The 25,203-nt window shown below is 36.8% G+C and overlaps 1 protein-coding gene and 1 long non-coding RNA gene across 8 annotated transcripts; one reads left to right on the plus strand and one right to left on the minus strand.

The window, feature by feature from the left end:
* The first annotated feature begins 3,188 nt into the window (after window positions 1–3,188).
* On the plus strand, window positions 3,189–4,904 carry LOC110943764 (valine N-monooxygenase 1). The gene is made up of 2 exons (XM_022185499.2): window positions 3,189–4,100; window positions 4,272–4,904. The coding sequence occupies exons 1-2, from the start codon at window positions 3,189–3,191 to the stop codon at window positions 4,902–4,904; spliced, it is 1,545 nt and encodes a 514-aa protein (XP_022041191.2).
* A 1,031-nt stretch (window positions 4,905–5,935) lies between these two features.
* Window positions 5,936–9,763, minus strand: LOC110941537. 7 transcript variants are annotated; one of them, XR_002594153.2, is made up of 8 exons: window positions 9,478–9,763; window positions 8,803–8,851; window positions 8,576–8,684; window positions 7,805–7,923; window positions 7,314–7,491; window positions 6,885–6,971; window positions 6,620–6,796; window positions 5,936–6,522 (listed from the first exon to the last, which is right to left on the minus strand). It is a non-coding gene; the product is annotated as an uncharacterized LOC110941537 (long non-coding RNA). The 7 variants fall into 7 exon arrangements; XR_002594155.2 differs by having other exon boundaries at window positions 6,620–6,788; window positions 7,805–7,979; XR_004894480.1 differs by having other exon boundaries at window positions 6,643–6,796; window positions 7,805–7,979.
* Window positions 9,764–25,203: the final 15,440 nt, after the last annotated feature.

Consider the following 25,203-nt stretch of genomic DNA (forward strand, 5'->3'; position numbering starts at 1 on the left):
ATTCAAACACAAGTGATCCGAGATGGTTAAACACAATCCGGAATCTGCTAACTCTATCCGTGATCTGATGATGTTGGTCCGTGATATGATGATGATGGTCCGAGATCTGATTATGATGGTCCGAGATGGTTTGATGATGATTCGAGATGCTTTGATGATGGTCCAAGATGGCTTGATGATGATTCGAGATGCTTTGATGATGGTCCGAGATGACTTGAAGATGATCCGAGATCAGGCAATCTTCAAGTCCGAGATGATTAATGATGATCCGAAATGATCCGGAATGCTTTGAAAACACTCCGAGATGCACCGAAACAGTCCAGAACCTCCAGAAAGCCGGAACAGTAACACAAAACAGAAAAGTAACAACGACCAGAAACGCGATATCAGATCCGAGCCTGGAAATCAGGTTCACAAGGCTCTCATACCAATTGTAAGTCCCGAAACCTAGATCACAACGATATCGCACTACTCGTAAGGTGGCAGAATCACACTAACAAGTTGTAAAAGAAACAAAAGAGATGAAAGAAGGATGATTGTATTCTCAAAAATTCAATCTTGCATACAAGTGTTTGTCTAATACAAGATTTGCTCAAAATCACCAACCATGCACCTATGACATAACATTCTATTTATAGTAAGTGGCTGGGAAGGAGGCTCCCTAATCCCTAGGCCCAATCTACCCAATAAGCCCAAATTACATCATCAAACCCAAAATCCCTCTAATCCACTAAGCTACTTATCTATAAACCTTCAAGGGTCTAACATCATTAACCACTTAAAGGGATGGAACAGGATATATTGGTAGATCTATCAGGTTTTGATAAACCGCAAGCTCGCAACCGGTCGCTCCAGTTTTTAGGGCGAGGAATATATGTTGAAAGGATTTTTATAAGGCAACCAATGAATGTTTCGTTTTGATTATGTGCTCTTGGTTGCGAACATTATTTTTGTATTCCTAGCTAATTTACGATGTTACATGTCAATCTAGGGTTGTCATGTCTTTCAAAATGGAAATTAATTTTTTTTATTATTGCATGTAAATAAAACCTGTTAATTCACCAACCTTTTGTTGACACTTTAAGCGTGCTTTTCAGGTACTTAGGCGACTTCCGAGTATGAAATGGCTTTAGGGCAACTTTTGAAATTGAATGAATATTTGGACAATAAAAGTATCAAGTGTCACGGTCCACGTGATGGAACCCTAATTTGAACACTTTAAACTTTACATTTGGATGATTGTAATAACTTTTTAAAACTATTTTGTCTGATTTATAATGATTTGTGCTTGCCTTATAATTATTGGTTGCTAACCTCTGTCACCACTATGTGCACCATCCACTGCAATTTTCGGGGTCTGAGATGAAGAAGTTTCGGCTTAAACAAATGGAACTAGATTTTGTGGATCGATGAGGAGGTGGTACTATGATTTCCATATGGGAAGCGGTTGGAAGACGAACCGGAAGTAAAAACCGAAGACATTAACTATCAGCAATATCGAAGAGGGAGTCTATAGATGCATTTTATGTCTAAAGTACGTAGATTAATAGGTGGCCAATTAGCCCTAATGTTTAAGGTGTTTAGCCTAAATGTTTAGGCTCCATTGTAAATACCTTACTCCTTTGCATTTTGCTATAACTTCTTCTCCTACACTTTTTTCTAAGAGTCAGATCATTGTGTCTATGTGTTTCCAGATCCAAACAATTCTCCATAGGTCATTTATTGAATTGGATCATGTTTATTTACATGATGTTTGTTGATTGATTTGCATTTGTGATGTGCTTAATCTATGTCTTGAATAAGTTTCACTAGATACCGAATTGCAAATATTAACATAAAAAAGTAGTGGAAGCATATAATTTTTTTGTTATTATAATAAATTTTGACCATATTTTTTTACATAATAACTTTCAAAGTAATTAGTTGTTTATAAAATTTTGGTTATGTCGTTGCGAGGTGCTTATTTTTAATTTGTCCTGATCTAAAGTTTACTCAAAACGGAGTTTCAAATAGTAATCTACAAGTAATCGGAGCACAAATATATTATTTATCAGATAATTAGAATATTAGTGTTATTTTAATTATATAAAATGCAACGTGTGTATTAAAACTTCTATGCAAAAAACGAACAGGTCAAACATAAATGATTGTTATGTTCTTTACCATATCGAACCGAACTGATACTCTCCAAACAAGATCGTTATCAACACTGGTATTCGTTTTCCAGTTTTCGTAATGTTCCTACCGTAGTCATTACGAACCGAACCGGTTCCATCCGAATAACATCGATACTCGTATCGCTTTTCTCCTAACCAGTTTCGGAATTTGTTTTTATGGTATTAAACAGATGTACCTATTTTTGTTGCTATACTATGTGTAGGTGTCGTACTAGTATGTAATGAATCGATACCAATACTGACCGAATGCCTATCGTCATGCACGACGGAAAATCTACTTAGTTTACCTCAAATCATAGAGTTAGGGCTAGAAAACTTAACAAGATGGTTTCTGATTTCAATCACAATGGATGATAAGGTAACATGAACTGTTCAAGATTTTCACTTCAACCTAATCCTGGTATTTGTTCTTGATAATATGAATTAGATAAAATATAAATTTCCTATTAGACTATTTTAAACGTGCGGCAATAATAGTTTAGATGTGTTTGAGTTAATAAATGGATAAGTTAACAAATGTATTAGACTATCTATAGTGGAAAATAAAGCTCCATGGTGCCCCTGAACACCATTAAAGGGGGCGCTACGAGGGTGGAAAATTTCTTGGAGCCGCGATAGACATAGCGGCGTGAACATTTGCACCATCCCCCCCCCCCACTCACACACATATATATACATACATATGTATGTATAATTGAAGGGGTTATATAACCTCCTTACCACTATACCTTGTTGTGATATAAAGCCCCATAAAGTCTCTCTCTTACGCATTTCCCCACTTATCGCATAACACCCCAAAGGGGCTTTATGACTGGCCTTAAAGCGGATCAAATCTAGTAAAGTTAGAAAGTTCGTAATCTAAATAAAAATAAATTATTATTGTCATTGATAGTGCCTTATATCTAACATCTCGTACATCTTCACATTATTTAAACCCTACCTCAACGGGTTTTCGAATGCACATTCAAACATCTTTTATCTTCAACATTAGTAATCATGTATTTAACCATTATGGCCGTTATCATAATGTTCATATATATTGGTAGGTTTCTATACCAGAAAACTTCAAGCAACTCACATTCGTTACCACCTGGTCCAACCCCTTTGCCGTTTATCGGATGCATCATCCAAATGCTTCTAAATAAACCAACTTTCCGTTGGATCCATAAGCTCATGGACCAGTTTGACACCCCAATCCTTTGCATCCGGCTCGGACCATCAACCCACGTCATTTCAGTTTCGTCCCCAGACATAGCATGTGAGTTCCTCAAGAAACAAGATGAAATATTCATTTCAAGGCCTGATATCATGTCAGCCCATCTCATAATAAGCAATGGTTATCTCACTGCTATCATGTCCCCTAATGGAGAACAATGGAGGAAGATGAAAAAAGTTATAAGCCGGGAGATTGTTTCATCCCCAATACACAAATGGCTCCAACCGAAGCGTGACGAAGAAGCTGATCAATTGCTTAAGTACATATATAACCAAACAAACAAACAAGAAGCTATAGTTGGTGGCGCGTTAATAAATGTTCGTGCTGTGAGCCAACAATTCTTTGCAAACGTGACGAAGAATATTGTTTTCGGGACAAGTTTCTTTGGGCAAGGAATGGAAGACGGAGGGCCAGGTGAAGAAGAAACTGAACACGTTGCTGCACTTTTTACCATGCTAAAGTATGTTTATGCATTTTGCATCACTGATTATTTCCCATTGTTAAGATGGAAGACTGACTTTGATGGCCATGAAAAGATAATAAGGGCTGCTATTGAAACTGTTCGGAAGTACCAAGATCCGTTGGTTGATGAACGAATTCAAATGTGGAAAAATTGTGTTAGAAAGGAAAAATTTGATATGCTTGATGTCCTTATTACACTTGAAAATACTAAGCTTACGTCGGAGGAGATTAAAGCCCAAATTGTTGTAAGTCTCTCGCCATCTATAGATATTACTATTTTCACATGCATTTCAAATGCATAGAATTGATGGTTTTCTCATTTATATTTAGATCACGAATAGTAGATAAATGAAAATCAATTATGCTTGCGTTATATTGCTTTTCTAAAGTAATCTTCGTTTGTTATCAAATATTAGGAACTAATGGTGGCCACAATTGATAATCCGTCTAACGCTGTAGAATGGACAATTGGTGAGATGATCAATGAACCTATGATCCTAAAAAAGGCGGCTGAGGAGTTGGATCATGTAGTAGGTCGTCAAAGGCTAGTTGAAGAGAGAGACATACCTCAACTTAATTACTTAAAATCATGCATCAAGGAAGCTTTTAGGTTGCATCCTTTTGCGCCTTTTCTTCCACCCCATGTTTCAACTAAGAATACCATTGTTGCTGGTTACTTCATACCCAAGGGTAGCCATGTTATGCTAAGTCGATATGGTCTGGGAAGGAATCCAAAAGTGTGGGCGGATCCATTGCGGTTTGACCCAGATCGGCATCTATGTGGGGAAGGAAAACAAGTAGTTCTTTCGGATGATGAGCTTAGGTTGATCTCCTTTAGCACAGGAAAACGTCGTTGTCCTGGAATAAGATTAGGCACAACCATGACTACAATGTTGTTAGCAAGGATGGTCCAGGGGTTCGTCTGGGAGGCGCCAGGTAATGAGCGGTCCATTGAGCTGGCTGAAAATCACAATGACCTTTGCATGGCTAAACCACTTATGGCAATTGCTAAGCCACGATTGCCTCGATACATGTACCCTACGGATTGACAAGAAGGCGCATTTATTTTATTTTAAATGCTCTCTAGTTTTCTTTTAAATGACCAGAAAATGTTATAAATAAGAGTAGCATCTTCTCATATATAAATAAAAATGGTGTGTTCGCCTACGTAATTACTTAAAAACAACATATGTTTATGGCTGAAGTGTTCATATATAAACGTACTATAATAATACATATTTTAATCAATTAATTATCCAACTCGTCTTCTTATATATACTTACACTAGGCTATCACCCGGGAACATCCCGGGCAAGGAAAATTTAATTTTCAATAATCAAAAGTACATAAACAACATTTTGAACCTCTTAAGTTTCCTGTTTCCCTTCCCACCACAAATTTTTTGTTTGGTTTCATCAGTATCCCAACTTTGCATTCATATGTATTCAAAGTTTTCATATAAAACTAATTCCTTTTTAATTCATAATGAGACCTCTGTATAAAAATATTTTCGCAACCCATACGCCAGTGGTGGCTTTGATGGTGTGCGGGGAGGACCTTCGCACAAGGCCCATGATTTCGAGTGGCACATGATTTGTAAAAAAAACCGATATATGTATATGTTAACTAGGTTATATACCCGTGAGCTTCACGGGTTATGAGTTGTTATATAAAAGTTTATATTTATAAAAGAATTTTATATATATGATTTCTTATAATTGGATAACCTCTTCATACTAACATTTTATTGGTTTCCGTTTTTTTTTAAAACACCACTTTAACGTCCTTTCTACCACATGTTTTTCTCACCACGCCGCCTTGCTAACATGACTGCTACGTGGTGCAGGATATACATGTGTAAATGGCAACTGAGTAGTTATCTTTAGAATAAAAAAGCATGAGGGATGCCATCAGGAGGAACAATTACTTCTTAAAAACAGTTTTCGTTTCGTCAAGTGCATTATTCATTGATCAGAGTAGCTATAGGTGCAGGATATACATGTGTAAATGGCAACTGAAAAATTATCACTTTGAAAATAGACACTAACAGTATGATAGTTTTACTTAAATCTAATTAGGAAATGGAAATTTAAAGTAATCATTTTTATGCTTGTTCAGTACAGTGGTGTTTTTAATTTGCGATTCATCGGTTCTATAATTTCTTAATAAATCATTTCACATTGCATATTACATATATGTCTTCAGAAGAGATGAGATGGGGCAGCTGCTGGAGTCTATACTTGTGTTTTAGATCTTACAAATAAAGCAAACAAATTAGTCACGCCCTCTTAGCGCCTGAGTCAGCGCCACCCGGACCAGCACCACCCGCGACCCAAAGCGCTAACAATTACATGGTAATATTTCCCTTTATCGCTCCACCTTCATCTCCTGCATCTTTTCTCCAATCAGATCCTCCTGCCACCTATTCACCCGTTGGATTATCTTTCAATTCAATACCTTTAGGCTGTATGACAGGGGTAATCCCTGGTTGGCCTTCGTTTTATGCCACTGCAGCATGCAGACTGCTGCAATAGATGGTGCACCATCATTGAACAGGCCTCTTGGACCAGCCATGAGCCAATTTAAGGCAGCCCCAAAGAGCTCAATTTGGTCCAAGTAGAGTAGAAGGCGAATGTGATACAATTTTCATGAATTACACCTTCAGACCTACAACTTTAAAGAGCTACATAAATAAAGAAGGCATCAAAAAAATAAGGACTGCATATACATACAAATTTAGGTCAGCACTTTCCCCAGCCCTCACCATTATTGTTTCCAGACTCACACCATTATTGTTTCCAGGCTGCCTGACAGGTTTTTCGCGACCGGAAAGATTCAAAGAAAAGGCTGCGAGTTTGACCGCTTCTTCAAGCTTATACAAGCCTTTTGTTTGAGATTACAATACCCTTATGTATGGAAACCTGACGCCCATTCTAAGGCACTTCGTACAAAACCAAATTACATTCCCGTGTCACAAATTCACACCCTTTTTGTATTATAAAAAATCCAAAAAACATTTAACAACTTACCAATTCGATTTCAACAATGTCTTCGGTTCTAAGGTCCAATTCTGGTCTTAAACAATCTGAAGCTTCAATGGCTTGCTTGATTAGAATCTGAAATCAAAACAAAAACGGATATCTTTCTATCAATTTTGGTATAAAATTATGTTCAAATCCGAATTCAGTCTTAAAAATTCAAAATTTGAATAACCCGAACTGGTCAAATAAGTTTTATGCCAAAATTTACAAAATCGAGGGGTTTTGGCTCTAGGTTATCACCCGTGTGCCACACGGGTAGAGAAATAATTATATATGACATAATTTAAAAAAAAATATATACATATAGATAAAACAGTATTAAAACGATTTCGTCAAATTAACCGAACAAACAACATGAAAATAGTGTAAAATTTTATAAGGACTTTGAATAATATAATCTAAACAATAAAAACTCACAATTCATAATGAGTTTTTCTCTGGTACACACTACACAACCCACCCGACCTGCCAAATACTTGAAAGTTATATATAAAACACCTAAAACTGGACTCGGCTCGGCAACTTGAGATTTCCTCTGGTGGTTCAACAACTTGATCAGTAATGTGATTCTTCTCCACATGTACACTTTCAATCACTGCAGATAAAAAGATTTGGCATAAACAATAAAAATAAGTATAAAATAATTTAATCGCCCATTGCGTTTGATGACTAATCAAGAATAATATAGTGTAAAGTTAATTCCTATAAACAATCAAAATCAAATTAAAAATATTCACAGAGGATAGAGTAAAAGTACATAATTTAGATAACTTTAAAAAACAAAAAAAAAGCATCTACATTCTTGTTAGCTTAAAATAGACCAAACACTTATGAAAGATAGTTATAAACTGATGCGTTATGGACATCTTTTTTCATATTTTCTTAACTGAAAAAATATGTATACTTACTTTTAACAGGCTCCACCGAGGGGGCTACATTCAAGCTTTATGTACTTCACAACTATGTCACTCTTGTTTAACGATATAAGGGCTGCTTACGTGATGATACTGAGCCATCTTCATGGGATCTATAAAATGAACCGTGCACATGTCAACTGTATAAAATGATCCCAATTCCATAACCCTAATCAAAACCAATATCAAAAACTGAATCAATTTTAGGGCAGTCACCTCTAAAGACTAAACATATATATTCTTACAACATTCTATATGTCATCAAAGTGATTTAGTGAGAAATAATGTAACTGTAGCACAATAATGTTGGTGTAATGATTTTATTAGACTTTGATGCTAAGTTTGAAATGCTTTTCAATGGAGCAATCATGATACTTATTCAAAAGCCATCAACCGTTTTAGTAACAATTCCAAACACCCCCTTTAAGCTTGAATCTATTTCCACAATTTCGTTAATAAACTTAATCTATCAAGTTAACACCATAAAGAAGAAATCATATTCTTTTGACTCTAAAGAATCACTCAGCTACATTAACAATACTAAGTTATCTTACAGCATAACCACAAAATTGTAACAGATGTAACAATAAAAAACTGGAAGAACATCCAAAAGTGATTTCCTTCTATATCCATGAGGAACATGACCTGGACCGTAAACGTTTATGCTACTGAGACAAACCCTGTAAGGCCCAAAAGTATCAAACAATTGGGTTTAATGATTATATACTTTGAGAAAACACTGCATATTGAAACTTGAAAACAAACCTCAATCCATTTCTTCTGAAAATCTTCACCACTGGCTTTCTGTTCTGGAAAAAACACCGGACTTACTCAATAAATTACCAGTTAGAGAGACTCCATAAACTTGACCAGCCTATAACACAAAAATATACTTCAAGAATCACATTACTCGGTCAATGTATCGATGTCATGTTAGAGAGACTCCAAGGTTATGTAGTATATATTAAGAATAAAAGCATAACAAATAATACCTTGCGCTTTTTAGTGTAAGTAACGCCACAACACTTCTTTGGGGCGTGGCTGCAAAAAAAATAGTACTATTAGGCCTGTGATTTTTGTGACGTTTTAGTGAAGTAGATGTCATGATCCTCAATTTATGTGTTAATTATCAATACAAACATTAATATTATTAATATATTGATCAAAAGGTTCCAACCTGTAGCCATCAAGAACTCACTCACTTGAATGAAAAACTATAGAACCCAAAAACTGTAATAAAAAATGCAACTTAGGTTTTCTTCTATGGATGAAAAAGATTCAAGAAAGCAACAAAAAGGCCATCTTGAAATCAAATAACATCTCAATTTAGAAATGTATATACACAACACAAATCACTATCTTTTTCTTCTTTTGAAATTATATAAAAGTAACAAACTTTAGCTAACCAATTCAAGAATCAAACATCAAACACACCAGATCCACAACTTGATTAACACAATCAACAAAGGTTCGAACAAAAAGAAACAAACCCTCATGTTTCAAGCACCAACGTGACCAGATTGCGAGATTAGGGTTTTCGCTTGATGTTGATTTGGGGATACAGAAGCAAGTTTTGGGGTTTCATCCAAATCAGAGAACAAAGAGGGGGAGAATGAAAAGGGGAAATTAGGGCTCGTATCACATTACAAAAACAGAAATATGTTTACCTTATAACCTGCACATCTCACCAAGTCGCGAATCCCAACCAAAACCTCATCAATCTAGTGACAGCCACCGGATCTGTATGAAAACCGGTGGTTACACCTCTGCCGGAGATAATGCCACTGCTGACAACCTTTATTGATGACGTTTGCTCAACATTTTGGAATCCAGATAAGTTGCAAATAACAATGGAGAAATTTGGTGCTTCTCGTTGATGTTTACCCAGAGAGAATAGTGAAGATTAGAGAGAGAGAGAAATGAGTTTTGAGAGGAGAAGCACTGATTATCTAGGGAATGCAGACAATAAATATTTGCAGTGTCATTCAAATTTTAAAAGTTCTACTACTCATGTGAATTGCCGCCCATTCCCTTTAGGCTTTATAAAAAAAAATCAAAATTATAAGAAAATAACACATAGGATTTAATTAGGGAAGGGGCTTCACAAGTTGACATCTAGGAGAGAGAAAATGGGAAGGCATGTGGTGTTGACACATGGGATTTAGAAGCTTTGATTTATTATATTAGTAAGATATTATTTTTAAATAGTAAACACATAATAATTCCAATATAGGTCCATTTACAAATCGTTTATCATGGTTTAGAATTTAGCTCACTTGGCATTAGGTTTATTAAGCCCGATAATAATTTGATTTAAAAAAAATAATAAAACATTACGGAATGGCACATTTCTTCAAGCTCGAACAGAGTACGTGAATTTTCAAAGACGCATTTGCCATACGCCTAAGAAGACACGCCATGGTGGATGAATAGCCAAAGGGGCCTATTACCCATATTTTTTTGATCACACCAATTGTTTAACTCAACAACATATTTCACCTCATCATCTGAAATAAATAACTATATATGAACTCAAACTTTATCATAATCACAATATTATAAAACTAAACTTTAAATGAGCATCACATGTAAAAGAACTTGTAGAATTTCTAGTTGTTAAACTAAACTACATTTTTAAGTCATGATAAGCCATGCCTTTGGAAACATTTTAATATAATAAAAAGGAGCTAGTGGAATGTTTTCAATATGAAAATTTGACTCACATTAGTATTTATTAGCATGTTGAAAGCAATTGCATTTATATTTTCTACATTCCCATTACCTATGAACAGGGCAAGTAACCGTAGACCAAATAAGGAAGCTTTGGATGTTTACTAAAAGATAATAATTAACCTTAAAAGGCTCGTTATAAGTCTGAAACTCAATTCCAGGTATGAAGTGTAACCATAGTGGAAGCCTACTGTTTTTTAAAGCAATTATATAGCACCGGGAACAAAATCATACAATAAGGAAAACAAACTCAAAGACGCAAATGACCACATGCATGATCAAATAACATTGGCAGTAATACTAAAGCATACAATTTGCTTTGCTTCTTAGTTTCTTTAAAATTCTCTTTCTTTACCTCCAACAACGGCTTCCTCTCACTTTTACTTTCCATCAAGATTCCAACTTCGGGTTGGTAATCAAATCTTACCTGAAAGAAAAAATGCGAGGAAACCGAACCTAGTTATTATTAATACCCGAACCCGAATACCCATCTTCAGTTTGGCAACCAAATGTTATTTTTTGGATTCAACTTTACCCGAATAACCCAAAGACCACTAAAAAAAATCCCTATAGTAATAAGTTGGTCCGCTGCTTAGCTCTTTTTTGTTTCAAATTTTGTCCTCTTTTACATATTCACGTAACATGAGCTATAGTAATAAGTTGATCCACTGCCTAGCTCTTTTTCTAAAAAGAAAAAATTGCTCTTAATCAAACAACCATGTCTATTTATCACATATCTTATCCAAGACTTGATATTAATCAGATAACACTTTTGGGTGACACCTTTTGTTCAAATTCCTCTAGGTAAAAGTTATAGACAATGTTTTAGATATAACTAAGCAACATAAGTGTATAATAATAAATTAAATAAGGTGTATACAGTTAAGAAAAAGCCACCTCTTCTGAATATCGTTCCAATGCAAGATGCATGCTTGTAAGAGTATGTTTTCCAAAGCAAACAATAAGACGAAAAGACATAAACTATCATGCTATATAGGCTCAGACACAAAAATCTAAGAAAAGATAAATTTCTTTGTAATGCCAAATATTTCCAACCAAACATTAGAAAAAGATTATTAAATTAAGACTTATTAGTGTCGTTATGCTCTCCTAATTCAATCTATGAAAAAAAAAACAAAATGCAAATTATCACTCTTATAATTTAGTCAGCTAATTTATATATACTCTAATTTACAACATAACTATGCATATGATGGTTGTACTCTATGCATAACATATGTTTTGTGCTATTGCATGTTGTATCTTGTGTAATGTTGTTTGTACATTGGTATTTTGAAACCACGTCTCCTTCATATCCACATTTCTCAACTTTACCTTTTACTTTCTATTCTCTCTCTCTCACAATATAACGCAGATTCACTCAAAATCACACTTCTGAATCACCAAATCAACGACCGAATTTCTTTGTGTTCGAAGTGATCAGCATACGGCGACATCGATAGTTACAGGTTCGTGATCTCTGAATCACATTTTCTTCTTTTGACATTGAACCCTAAGTCTTGATTTCTTGATTCTTTACAGCAAGATCTTAATTGGGTGTTTAGGACTACGATTCAGAGCAACATGTAGCATCACCATAGATCGAGATGGTAAGTATTATCTGTAACACCCCGTGTTTTCGAATGTCAAAGTCAAAGTCAAAGTCCAAGTCAACTTTGACTTTCTTTGACTGTAAATAGTCGATTTTGTGTTTTAGTTGTATTATGTGGAGTAAGTGTTGGCATTAGGTTTATTAAGCCCGATAATAATTTGATTTAAAAAAAAATAATAAAACATTACGGAATGGCACATTTCTTCAAGCTCAAACAGAGTACGTGAATTTTCAAAGACGCATTTGCCATACGCCTAAGAAGACACGCCATGGTGGATGAATAGCCAAAGGGGCCTATTACCCATATTTTTTTGGATCACACCAATTGTTTAACTCAACAACATATTTCACCTCATCATCTGAAATAAATAACTATATATGAACTCAAACTTTATCATAATCACAATATTATAAAACTAAGCTGTTAAATGAGCATCACATGTAAAAGAACTTGTAGAATTTCTAGTTGTTAAACTAAACTACATTTTTAAGTCATGATAAGCCATGCCTTTGGAATCATTTTAATATAATAAAAAGGAGCTAGTGGAATGTTTTCAATATGAAAATTTGACTCACATTAGTATTTATTAAAGCAATTGCATTTATATTTTCTACATTCCCATTACCTATGAACAGGGCAAGTAACCGTAGACCAAATAAGGAAGCTTTGGATGTTTACTAAAAGATAATAATTAACCTTAAAAGGCTCGTTATAGTCTGAAACTCAATTCCAGGTATGAAGTGTAACCATAGTGGAAGCCTACTGTTTTTTAAAGCAATTATATAGCACCGGGAACAAAATCATACAATAAGGAAAACAAACTCAAAGACGCAAATGACCACATGCATGATCAAATAACATTGGCAGTAATACTAAAGCATACAATTTGCTTTGCTTCTTAGTTTCTTTAAAATTCTCTTTCTTTACCTCCAACAACGGCTTCCTCTCACTTTTACTTTCCATCAAGATTCCAACTTCGGGTTGGTAATCAAATCTTACCTGAAAGAAAAAATGCGAGGAAACCGAACCTAGTTATTATTAATACCCGAACCCGAATACCCATCTTCAGTTTGGCAACCAAATGTTATTTTTTGGATTCAACTTTACCCGAATAACCCAAAGACCACTAAAAAAAATCCCTATAGTAATAAGTTGGTCCGCTGCTTAGCTCTTTTTTGTTTCAAATTTTGTCCTCTTTTACATATTCACGTAACATGAGCTATAGTAATAAGTTGATCCACTGCCTAGCTCTTTTTCTAAAAAGAAAAAATTGCTCTTAATCAAACAACCATGTCTATTTATCACATATCTTATCCAAGACTTGATATTAATCAGATAACACTTTTGGGTGACACCTTTTGTTCAAATTCCTCTAGGTAAAAGTTATAGACAATGTTTTAGATATAACTAAGCAACATAAGTGTATAATAATAAATTAAATAAGGTGTATACAGTTAAGAAAAAGCCACCTCTTCTGAATATCGTTCCAATGCAAGATGCATGCTTGTAAGAGTATGTTTTCCAAAGCAAACAATAAGACGAAAAGACATAAACTATCATGCTATATAGGCTCAGACACAAAAATCTAAGAAAAGATAAATTTCTTTGTAATGCCAAATATTTCCAACCAAACATTAGAAAAAGATTATTAAATTAAGACTTATTAGTGTCGTTATGCTCTCCTAATTCAATCTATGAAAAAAAAAACAAAATGCAAATTATCACTCTTATAATTTAGTCAGCTAATTTATATATACTCTAATTTACAACATAACTATGCATATGATGGTTGTACTCTATGCATAACATATGTTTTGTGCTATTGCATGTTGTATCTTGTGTAATGTTGTTTGTACATTGGTATTTTGAAACCACGTCTCCTTGATATCCACATTTCTCAACTTTACCTTTTACTTTCTATTCTCTCTCTCTCACAATATAACGCAGATTCACTCAAAATCACACTTCTGAATCACCAAATCAACGACCGAATTTCTTTGTGTTCGAAGTGATCAGCATACGGCGACATCGATAGTTACAGGTTCGTGATCTCTGAATCACATTTTCTTCTTTTGACATTGAACCCTAAGTCTTGATTTCTTGATTCTTTACAGCAAGATCTTAATTGGGTGTTTAGGACTACGATTCAGAGCAACATGTAGCATCACCATAGATCGAGATGGTAAGTATTATCTGTAACACCCCGTGTTTTCGAATGTCAAAGTCAAAGTCAAAGTCCAAGTCAACTTTGACTTTCTTTGACTGTAAATAGTCGATTTTGTGTTTTAGTTGTATTATGTGGAGTAAGTGTTGGCATTAGGTTTATTAAGCCCGATAATAATTTGATTTAAAAAAAAAATAATAAAACATTACGGAATGGCACATTTCTTCAAGCTCAAACAGAGTACGTGAATTTTCAAAGACGCATTTGCCATACGCCTAAGAAGACACGCCATGGTGGATGAATAGCCAAAGGGGCCTATTACCCATATTTTTTTGGATCACACCAATTGTTTAACTCAACAACATATTTCACCTCATCATCTGAAATAAATAACTATATATGAACTCAAACTTTATCATAATCACAATATTATAAAACTAAGCTGTTAAATGAGCATCACATGTAAAAGAACTTGTAGAATTTCTAGTTGTTAAACTAAACTACATTTTTAAGTCATGATAAGCCATGCCTTTGGAATCATTTTAATATAATAAAAAGGAGCTAGTGGAATGTTTTCAATATGAAAATTTGACTCACATTAGTATTTATTAAAGCAATTGCATTTATATTTTCTACATTCCCATTACCTATGAACAGGGCAAGTAACCGTAGACCAAATAAGGAAGCTTTGGATGTTTACTAAAAGATAATAATTAACCTTAAAAGGCTCGTTATAGTCTGAAACTCAATTCCAGGTATGAAGTGTAACCATAGTGGAAGCCTACTGTTTTTTAAAGCAATTATATAGCACCGGGAACAAAATCATACAATAAGGAAAACAAACTCAAAGACGCAAATGACCACATGCATGATCAAATAACATTGGCAGTAATACTAAAGCATACAATTTGCTTTGCTTCTTAGTTTCTTTAAAATTCTCTTTCTTTACCTCCAACAACGGCTTCCTCTCACTTTTACTTTCCATCAAGATTCCAACTTCGGGTTGGTAATCAAATCTTACCTGAAAGAAAAAATGCGAGGAAACCGAACCTAGTTATTATTAATACCCGAACCCGAATACCCATCTTCAGTTTGGCAACCAAATGTTATTTTTTGGATTCAACTTTACCCGAATAACCCAAAGACCACTAAAAAAAATCCCTATAGTAATAAGTTGGTCCGCTGCTTAGCTCTTTTTTGTTTCAAATTTTGTCCTCTTTTACATATTCACGTAACATGAGCTATAGTAATAAGTTGATCCACTGCCTAGCTCTTTTTCTAAAAAGAAAAAATTGCTCTTAATCAAACAACCATGTCTATTTATCACAATATCTTATCCAAGACTTGATATTAATCAGATAACACTTTTGGGTGACACCTTTTGTTCAAATTCCTCTAGGTAAAAGTTATAGACAATGTTTTAGATATAACTAAGCAACATAAGTGTATAATAATAAATTAAATAAGGTGTATACAGTTAAGAAAAAGCCACCTCTTCTGAATATCGTTCCAATGCAAGATGCATGCTTGTAAGAGTATGTTTTCCAAAGCAAACAATAAGACGAAAAGACATAAACTATCATGCTACATAGGCTCAGACACAAAAATCTAAGAAAAGATAAATTTCTTTGTAATGCCAAATATTTCCAACCAAACATTAGAAAAAGATTATTAAATTAAGACTTATTAGTGTCGTTATGCTCTCCTAATTCAATCTATGAAAAAAAAACAAAATGCAAATTATCACTCTTATAATTTAGTCAGCTAATTTATATATACTCTAATTTACAACATAACTATGCATATGATGGTTGTACTCTATGCATAACATATGTTTTGTGCTATTGCATGTTGTATCTTGTGTAATGTTGTTTGTACATTGGTATTTTGAAACCACGTCTCCTTGATATCCACATTTCTCAACTTTACCTTTTACTTTCTATTCTCTCTCTCTCACAATATAACGCAGATTCACTCAAAATCACACTTCTGAATCACCAAATCAACGACCGAATTTCTTTGTGTTCGAAGTGATCAGCATACGGCGACATCGATAGTTACAGGTTCGTGATCTCTGAATCACATTTTCTTCTTTTGACATTGAACCCTAAGTCTTGATTTCTTGATTCTTTACAGCAAGATCTTAATTAGGTGTTTAGGACTACGATTCAGAGCAACATGTAGCATCACCATAGATTGAGATGGTAAGTATTATCTGTAACACCCCGTGTTTTCGAAAGTCAAAGTCAAAGTCCAAGTCAACTTTGACTTTCTTTGACTGTAAATAGTCGATTTTGTGTTTTAGTTGTATTATGTGGAGTAAGTGTTGGCATTAGGTTTATTAAGCCCGATAATAATTTGATTTAAAAAAAAATACTAAAACATTACGGAATGGCACATTTCTTCAAGCTCGAACAGAGTACGTGAATTTTCAAAGACGCATTTGCCATACGCCTAAGAAGACACGCCATGGTGGATGAATAGCCAAAGGGGCCTATTACCCATATTTTTTTGGATCACACCAATTGTTTAACTTAACAACATATTTCACCTCATCATCTGAAATAAATAACTATAGATGAACTCAAACTTTATCATAATCACAATATTATAAAACTAAGCTGTTAAATGAGCATCACATGTAAAAGAACTTGAAGAATTTCTAGTTGTTAAACTAAACTACATTTTTAAGTCATGATAAGCCATGCCTTTGGAATCATTTTAATATAATAAAAAGGAGCTAGTGGAATGTTTTCAATATGAAAATTTGACTCACATTAGTATTTATTAGCATGTTGAAAGCAATTGCATTTATATTTTCTACATTCCCATTACCTATGAACAGGGCAAGTAACCGTAGACCAAATAAGGAAGCTTTGGATGTTTACTAAAAGATAATAATTAACCTTAAAAGGCTCGTTATAAGTCTCAAACTCAATTCCAGGTATGAAGTGTAACCATAGTGGAAGCCTACTGTTTTTTAAAGCAATTATATAGCACCGGGAACAAAATCATACAATAAGGAAAACAAACTCAAAGACGCAAATGACCACATGCATGATTAAATAACATTGGCAGTAATACTAAAGCATACAATTTGCTTTGCTTCTTAGTTTCTTTAAAATTCTCTTTCTTTACCTCCAACAACGGCTTCCTCTCACTTTTACTTTCCATCAAGATTCCAACTTCGGGTTGGTAATCAAATCTTACCTGAAAGAAAAAATGTGAGGAAACCGAACCTAGTTATTATTAATACCCGAACCCGAATACCCATCTTCAGTTTGGCAACCAAATGTTATTTTTTGGATTCAACTTTACCCGAATAACCCAAAGACCACTAAAAAAATCCCTATAGTAATAAGTTGGTCCGCTGCTTAGCTCTTTTTTGTTTCAAATTTTGTCCTCTTTTACATATTCACGTAACATGAGCTATAGTAATAAGTTGATCCACTGCCTAGCTCTTTTTCTAAAAAGAAAAAATTGCTCTTAATCAAACAACCATGTCTATTTATCACATATCTTATCCAAGACTTGATATTATTTCAGATAACACTTTTGGGTGACACCTTTTGTTCAAATTCCTCTAGGTAAAAGTTATAGACAATGTTTTAGATATAACTAAGCAACATAAGTGTATAATAATAAATTAAATAAGGTGTATACAGTTAAGAAAAAGCCACCTCTTCTGAATATCGTTCCAATGCAAGATGCATGCTTGTAAGAGTATGTTTTCCAAAGCAAACAATAAGACGAAAAGACATAAACTATCATGCTACATAGGCTCAGACACAAAAATCTAAGAAAAGATAAATTTCTTTGTAATGCCAAATATTTCCAACCAAACATTAGAAAAAGATTATTAAATTAAGACTTATTAGTGTCGTTATGCTCTCCTAATTCAATCTATGAAAAAAAAACAAAATGCAAATTATCACTCTTATAATTTAGTCAGCTAATTTATATATACTCTAATTTACAACATAACTATGCATATGATGGTTGTACTCTATGCATAACATATGTTTTGTGCTATTGCATGTTGTATCTTGTGTAATGTTGTTTGTACATTGGTATTTTGAAACCACGTCTCCTTGATATCCACATTTCTCAACTTTACCTTTTACTTTCTATTCTCTCTCTCTCACAATATAACGCAGATTCACTCAAAATCACACTTCTGAATCACCAAATCAACGACCGAATTTCTTTGTGTTCGAAGTGATCAACATACGGCGACATCGATAGTTACAGGTTCGTGATCTCTGAATCACATTTTCTTCTTTTGACATTGAACCCTAAGTCTTGATTTCTTGATTCTTTACAGCAAGATCTTAATTGGGTGTTTAGGACTACGATTCAGAGCAACATGTAGCATCACCATAGATCGAGATGGTAAGTATTATCTGTAACACCCCGTGTTTTCGAATGTCAAAGTCAAAGTCAAAGTCAAAGTCCAAGTCAACTTTGACTTTCTTTGACTGTAAATAGTCGATTTTGTGTTTTAGTTGTATTATGTGGAGTAAGTGTTGTAATCAGCAAGAATCGAAGTAATCGAATGTGTTTTAGCGCGAACCGATCTACGACTGTGAATGATAGGAAGTAACAATGCGATAAAGTTAACTAATCAGCAATTAAACCGATCTAACAGTCATCGAACTTGAGACTCGAATTATACGAATTTGTGGTATTGTTATACGTGTGTGTCTGCCTTATGTGTTACTTGTGTGTGTTTACTTTATGTTTGGTGTGGTATTCAAGCAAATCAATCGAAGATCGAATCGAAACTCGAAAAGCAATCAAACATAATCAAAAACAAAATCGAAACGTGACTTATAGAAGATTGTATGTTAGATATAGTGGTTGGGATTAAAAGTAATTTGACTAGGAACTCTATCGTATTCGTATCAGCGTCTATCGAAATCGAAACGTCAAAAACCGTCGCAAAATACTCAAAGTGTGACGCGGATCGAACAGGAAGCATCCTGATCGAACAGGCCAGCCGATCGGCTAGCATCTTGCCAGCCGATCGAGCAGCCCACTCGATCGGAGCTCCTGGCCGATCGGCTGCCACTTTCCTCTTTTGGAAGCCTATAAATAGGGCTGTCCTTGTCTTCATTTCCACTTTTGGAAAGTTCTGACCATCCAGCTTCTATTCTTCATCTTTTCTCAGATTTCTCTCAATCCCGGTAAGTTTTCACTCTAAATCTTGTACGTTTATGATCATTACTTGATTCTACACCTTTCTATCTTTCAAAACTTGAATTCTAACTGTGAAATCACCAAGATCTAGGTGTTCTTGGGTGATGTCATCATGGTGTTCTTGAAGAACATCATGTTTTGGCCTCATTCAACTATGATTAGCTTAGATCTAACCGATTTCCACATAAACAAGCTAAGATCCATCAAAGATCTAAACATCCACAAGCTGTGAAGGATTGAAAGAAGGAATCTCAACTTTCTTTCAACTCTTTTACACTCAATGCCTTCAAACCGATAGAAACGGAGCTTGAACCGGCCAACTAATAATTCAAACAGTTGAAAGGGTTCAAGATTCGGGTTCTATGAACAAGGTTCACCGATTTCGGGTTAAACTCTAAACCGACATTCCGAACCGTTCACCGGCCGGACTTGGGTGATTCCTATCCGAGCCAAAGAAACAGGTAGGAACGGAGGTTATCATAGTTCAACACGTTGTCAAGATACCCTGAAAGAATGACAAATAATCAAACAGCCAAGTGTTAGACGAAAAGCTGACCAGGTCAGACTTGCTGTTCGAACAGCCCAGCTGATCGGACATGCCAGCCGATCGACCGGGCCAGCCGATCGGCTAGCACATGGTCCCACACTTTCAAAATTTCATGAAGCGTAGTATTGAGGAAGAGATGTTCGATCGAACTGCGTTTGGTGAACATTACTCTTCGGATCATGAAATACTATACTTCAACACTTAATCGTTTTCACAACTCGTTTGTAGTAGGGAATGCCAGCCGATCGAACAGACTGTTCGATCGAGTGACATTCAGTTGAGGACCAAATTCTGAAGTATCTAGCCGATCGAGTGAGCTAGCCGATCGAGTGAGCTAGCTGATCGAGTGAGCTAGCCGATCGAACGAACCGTTCGATCGATCGACTTGAAAGGTAGGAACACTTCAGTGTTCTCAAATACTGCAACAAAAACTTCAAAAGTTCAAATCCTCTAACACAAACATACCAAAGGAAGAAACAATCCACTCGAGTGGTCCAGCCGATCGAGCCTACCGGCCGATCGAACAGGACTGTCCAACCGGACATACCAGCCGACCGAACAGCCCGTTCGATCGATCAGCCCATTCGATCCATTCACACTTGTTTACTTTTCTGCGTTACTTATTGTTGTGCTATCGAACTATTCAGGCTAATCTTACTCTCAGCGCTCCCTTCAATCCACAATCAATCACTGTGAGAATACTCGATCCCTTTTTGCTTTTAGCACTTTTGGGTGTTACATACGTTACCTATCAAATCACAATCAAACACAAACTATTTGAACGCGGACCATTTGCATGTGCTACTTGACTAAATGAATGCTGTTTATTATGTTTACACGTGGAGTGCTATCTACCTACCTTAGCAACATAGTACTATAGTTTGGACTCAGCACCCGTTCACACGGGGGTTGTTAAGGACAATTACTTGCATGGATTACGGTGGTAATCATGTATTGCGAACCGTCTCGGGCGGTCAACCCGCAGTCGTTGGTATCGATGGTCCCATGTCGATAATTAACATGCATCGTTTTCCTCTGTGTACGTGCCTGGTTATGCGTAAACTATTCGAACTCTATATGCTATTATTAAACTTGTGTGCTCACCTTTACATTTTATGTATTGACTTTATTTTAACGTATATGACAGGTAATTAGGATGCTTATTTGCTAGGAAAGCGAGGCTTGAATAAGTTTCTAGAAGCCCCCAACAAATAGTTGTCTGCCAAGAGCAAGCGTCTAAGGCATAGTTGTCTGTAGATCTTGTCCTCTGGCATTACAGCCAGAAAGTCAACAGAATAGGGGTCTAGAAGCAGATAAACAATTGCTGTAATAATATTTGAATCTGAGTTGTCGGAACGGAAATTTCTTGTTTGGATGATTATCTGTAATGACATGTTTGTTTATTCGGGATACGGTATGGGACGTATCTTTAACTGGATTATATAAATAGTTGTTATGGAAACTTCTGAACAATCTGTTTCGCTCAGTGCCATGCCCCGATGATTCCGCCATCGGTTGGGGTGTGACAGATTGGTATCAGAGCCATAACTATAGGGAATTAGGTTAGACACGACCTAGTCCGGGCCGCTGTCTTAGAGACCTAGACTATAATTAGGAACCAATAGACCCAGTTTATGTGCTTATTCTGTAATTCTTCACTATCACTGCACTCAAATTTTCAACTAACGTCAGGCGATTCAGTCAGGAATAGGTGTGAAAACCGCAAACTCCCGACTAAATTTCCTGACTTATGAGGATTTTACTCCTTCATCTCTATATTTTTGCCAATAAACGAGGAGAATTATAACGAATCAAGTGTGAAACCCCCATTTTGAGGAAAATTCTCCTCGATTTTACTAAAAACAAGGAAGAAATTGCTAAGCCAAGGGGTGAAACCCTAACCTTAGCAGTTTGTTTTGTATTTTACTCATCTCACCAAGGCTTCGATGGACTCCAACGACCTGAACTCACAAGTATGACCTAGGAGACGCGTGTGGAATGCCCAAGATTCGAGGCAGAAACACAACCTCTAGAGTCGAAAGTGATGACAACTCTACTGTGAATAGTCGAGTTGCCTTGGGTAGTCGATGTCTAGTAGCCGCAGACGATCTATCCCTCGATTCTATGTGTTTCGGTTCTGAGAACCGCAGCCGCATACTCTGATGACTTGTTGATTTTATGTATTTTTGTGTGCTTTCTCTGTTTTATGTTTATATTTGCTTTCTCTGTTTTATTTTGAGGTAATATTCGATTTTACTACCACTTCGATCAACAAACACGACTCGCATTTGCTGATTCTATCTCAATTCGACACCCAGTTATCCCAAATCTAGACAGTATCATGCTATGTTATGCTATACAACTAAGTTAGACTATACTATACGATGCAAATCGACATACTAATCGAACGACACGCGAGCTTTGAAGGATAGGTTTCTGTTTTCTGACTACCTTAGTGATTAAGTGCCTAGGTATTTACGTGTTTCTGTGTTATGCGCTCTAGGTACCTATGTGCTTATGTGCTTCTCTGTTTCTGTGATTCTGTGCTCTGTGTACTTCTGTGTTCTATGATTATGTGTATCTGTGGTTATGTGCCTATATGTTGCGAAATATGTGATTCGACGTGATTCTAAGTTTTAGTAGTCTAGACGTGTGAGGTGAGATTCGATTTCGCTGTGTTGAGTCTCGTGACGATGTCTAATGCAGACCATGTCGTCGTCTGGATCCCGACACCGTTTGACTTGCCAAGAGAAGAGAGACCGACGTCTCGCTGCGATCATCTCCAAAACCGTGGCAAAAGCTATGAGTGAGGTGTATGAAAACGCTAGTAAGTTGTCAGACGAATCTCGAGCTGAACTCCCTAAGGAATTGAGCAAGGCTGCTTTCAGCTTCAAGCAGTTCAAAGCATGTGGACCAAAAGAGTTCACTGGCGAAGATGGTCCGACAGCCATGTTTCACTGGTTCGACTCAGTCGAAGTCACTCTGCGCCAGTGCGGATGTCCTAAACATCTCCGCACTCTCAATGCTACAGGCGTCTTCCAGTCCCGTGCTCTAGACTGGTGGACGGCCGAACGAAACAAGCGCGGAAATGATGCAGCTTACGGGCTATCATGGAAGGAGTTGAAGGCGATCATGATCGAAGAATTCTGCCCTCCTCATGAACGCCAAAAGCTGGAGGACGAGTTCTGGGGAATCAAGCAGAAGGATGGAGACAACGCTGCTCTCACTGCTCGCTTCAAGCAGCTTAGCATTATCTGTCCTGACCAAGTCAAGACCTCCGATTAAGCCATCAAGAAGTACATTCGAGCTCTGCCCGATTGTGTAGCCGACTTTGTTCACGCCGCCAAGCCAGCAACGATCGAAGAAACCTACCTACTCGCCGCTGAGATCAATGATAAGCGAGTAAAAGCTGGTTTCTGGGATAAGCAAACCAAGTCTCTGCATCAAGCCACTACAGCACCCACCGACAACACCACTGCTCAAGCCTCCAAGTCTTCAAGAAGAAGGAAGAAGAACAACAGCTCCAGCAACAAGAGCTGTGCTGCCGCAACAACCGCTACTCCACTACAAGCTGTACCAGCTCAACAGCAGCAGCACCAGCGCTCAGCTCCAGTGATCAACGCACCGCCAGCAAAACGTGCATACACAGGCCCTCACCCACTCTGCCCGACATGTTCGTATCATCATCCACTGGATCTAGCTTGTCATTTTTGCGCTCACTGCAACCTTTACGGTCATTTCACTGCGAACTGTGGCTATGGTCCTCGTCAAGCCCCAGTTCAAGCTACTGTCAACCAAGCTCTACTCCCTGCCCCTCAAGGCCAACAAGCAGCTCCAGCACCTGCAGTCAATGCTCGAGTCTGCTTTGCATGTGGTGACCCTAACCATTTTGCAAACAGGTGCCCAAACAGGGTGGTTAAGCAAGAGCCCCAGCAGCAACAGCAACAACAGCAGCCTCAGCAACAACAGCAAGCAGCCCATGCCCGAATCTTCAACATCAATGCCCGCCAGGCTCAGGCGGATAACAACGTGGTTAATGGTATGTTCCTTGTGAATGGTATTTATGCATCATGTTTGTTTGATACTGGAGCCGATAACTGCTTTGTGTCATTTGAATTTGAGAAGCTCCTTAGTCGTAAGCGCTCTTATCTATCCTCGGCATTCGAAGTCGAAGTCGCTACAGGAAGAACTATTGCCGTTAACTCTGTACTCCGTAATTGTACTCTCGAACTCAACAATCACATCTTCCCAATCGATCTTATTCCGATGCAACTCGGAAGCTTTGACGTCATAATAGGCATGGACTTTCTTCGTGAAAACCATGCTGAAGTTGTGTGTTTCGAGAAGATGATTCGATTCTCACTCGCGAATGGTGATGTATTGTGTGTGTACGGTGAAACAACGTCAAAAGGTCTCAAGCTTATGTCGTGTATTCAAGCCAGCAAGTATCTCCGCAAGGAATACCGAGCCTTCTTAGCCAACATTGTAGTAGCGGAGAAGGGAAAGAAAAAGAAAGTCGAAGTCAAGGATGTACCAGTGGTTCGTGAATTTCCTCAGGTGTTCCCTGACGATCTTCCCGAACTACCACCAAGTCGTGATATCGACTTTCGCATCGACCTCATTCCTGGAGCTAACCCCGTTGCCAAAGCCCCTTATCGACTCGCTCCATCCGAAATGAGGGAACTCTCGAACCAACTCCATGAATTACTCGAAAAAGGCTTTATTCGCCCAAGCACCTCTCCTTGTGCCGCGCTAGTCCTTTTCGTCAAAAAGAAGGACGGGTCGTTCCGGATGTGCATCGACTATCGGGAATTGAATAAGCTAACCATTAAGAACTGATACCCCTTGCCCCGAATTGACGATCTGTTGATCAACTACAAGGTGCAGCATGTTTCTCTAAGATCGACCTGCGTTCAGGATATCGTCAGCTACGGATTCAAGAGGAGGACATTCCCAAAACTGCTTTCCGAACCCGTTATGGCCATTACGAACTTGTTGTTATGCCCTTTGGTCTAACCAACGCACCCACGATTTGTATGGACCTAATGAATCGTGTGTGTAAGCCTTATCTTGACCGTTTCGTCATCGTGTTCATCGACGATGTCTTGATCTATTCCAAATCGAAAGCCGAACACGCGCA

Source organism: Helianthus annuus, chromosome 5 (genome assembly GCF_002127325.2).
Source record: "Helianthus annuus cultivar XRQ/B chromosome 5, HanXRQr2.0-SUNRISE, whole genome shotgun sequence".
NCBI classification, from domain to species: Eukaryota; Viridiplantae; Streptophyta; class Magnoliopsida; order Asterales; family Asteraceae; genus Helianthus; species Helianthus annuus.

Bases quoted from the DNA above. Each gene is read 5' to 3' on its own strand.
- LOC110943764 (XM_022185499.2), top strand. From the start codon at position 3,189: ATGGCCGTTATCATAATGTTCATATATATTGGTAGGTTTCTATACCAG. The intron at 4,101-4,271 runs GTAAGTCTCTCG...ATCAAATATTAG, and splicing joins AGATTAAAGCCCAAATTGTT to GAACTAATGGTGGCCACAAT.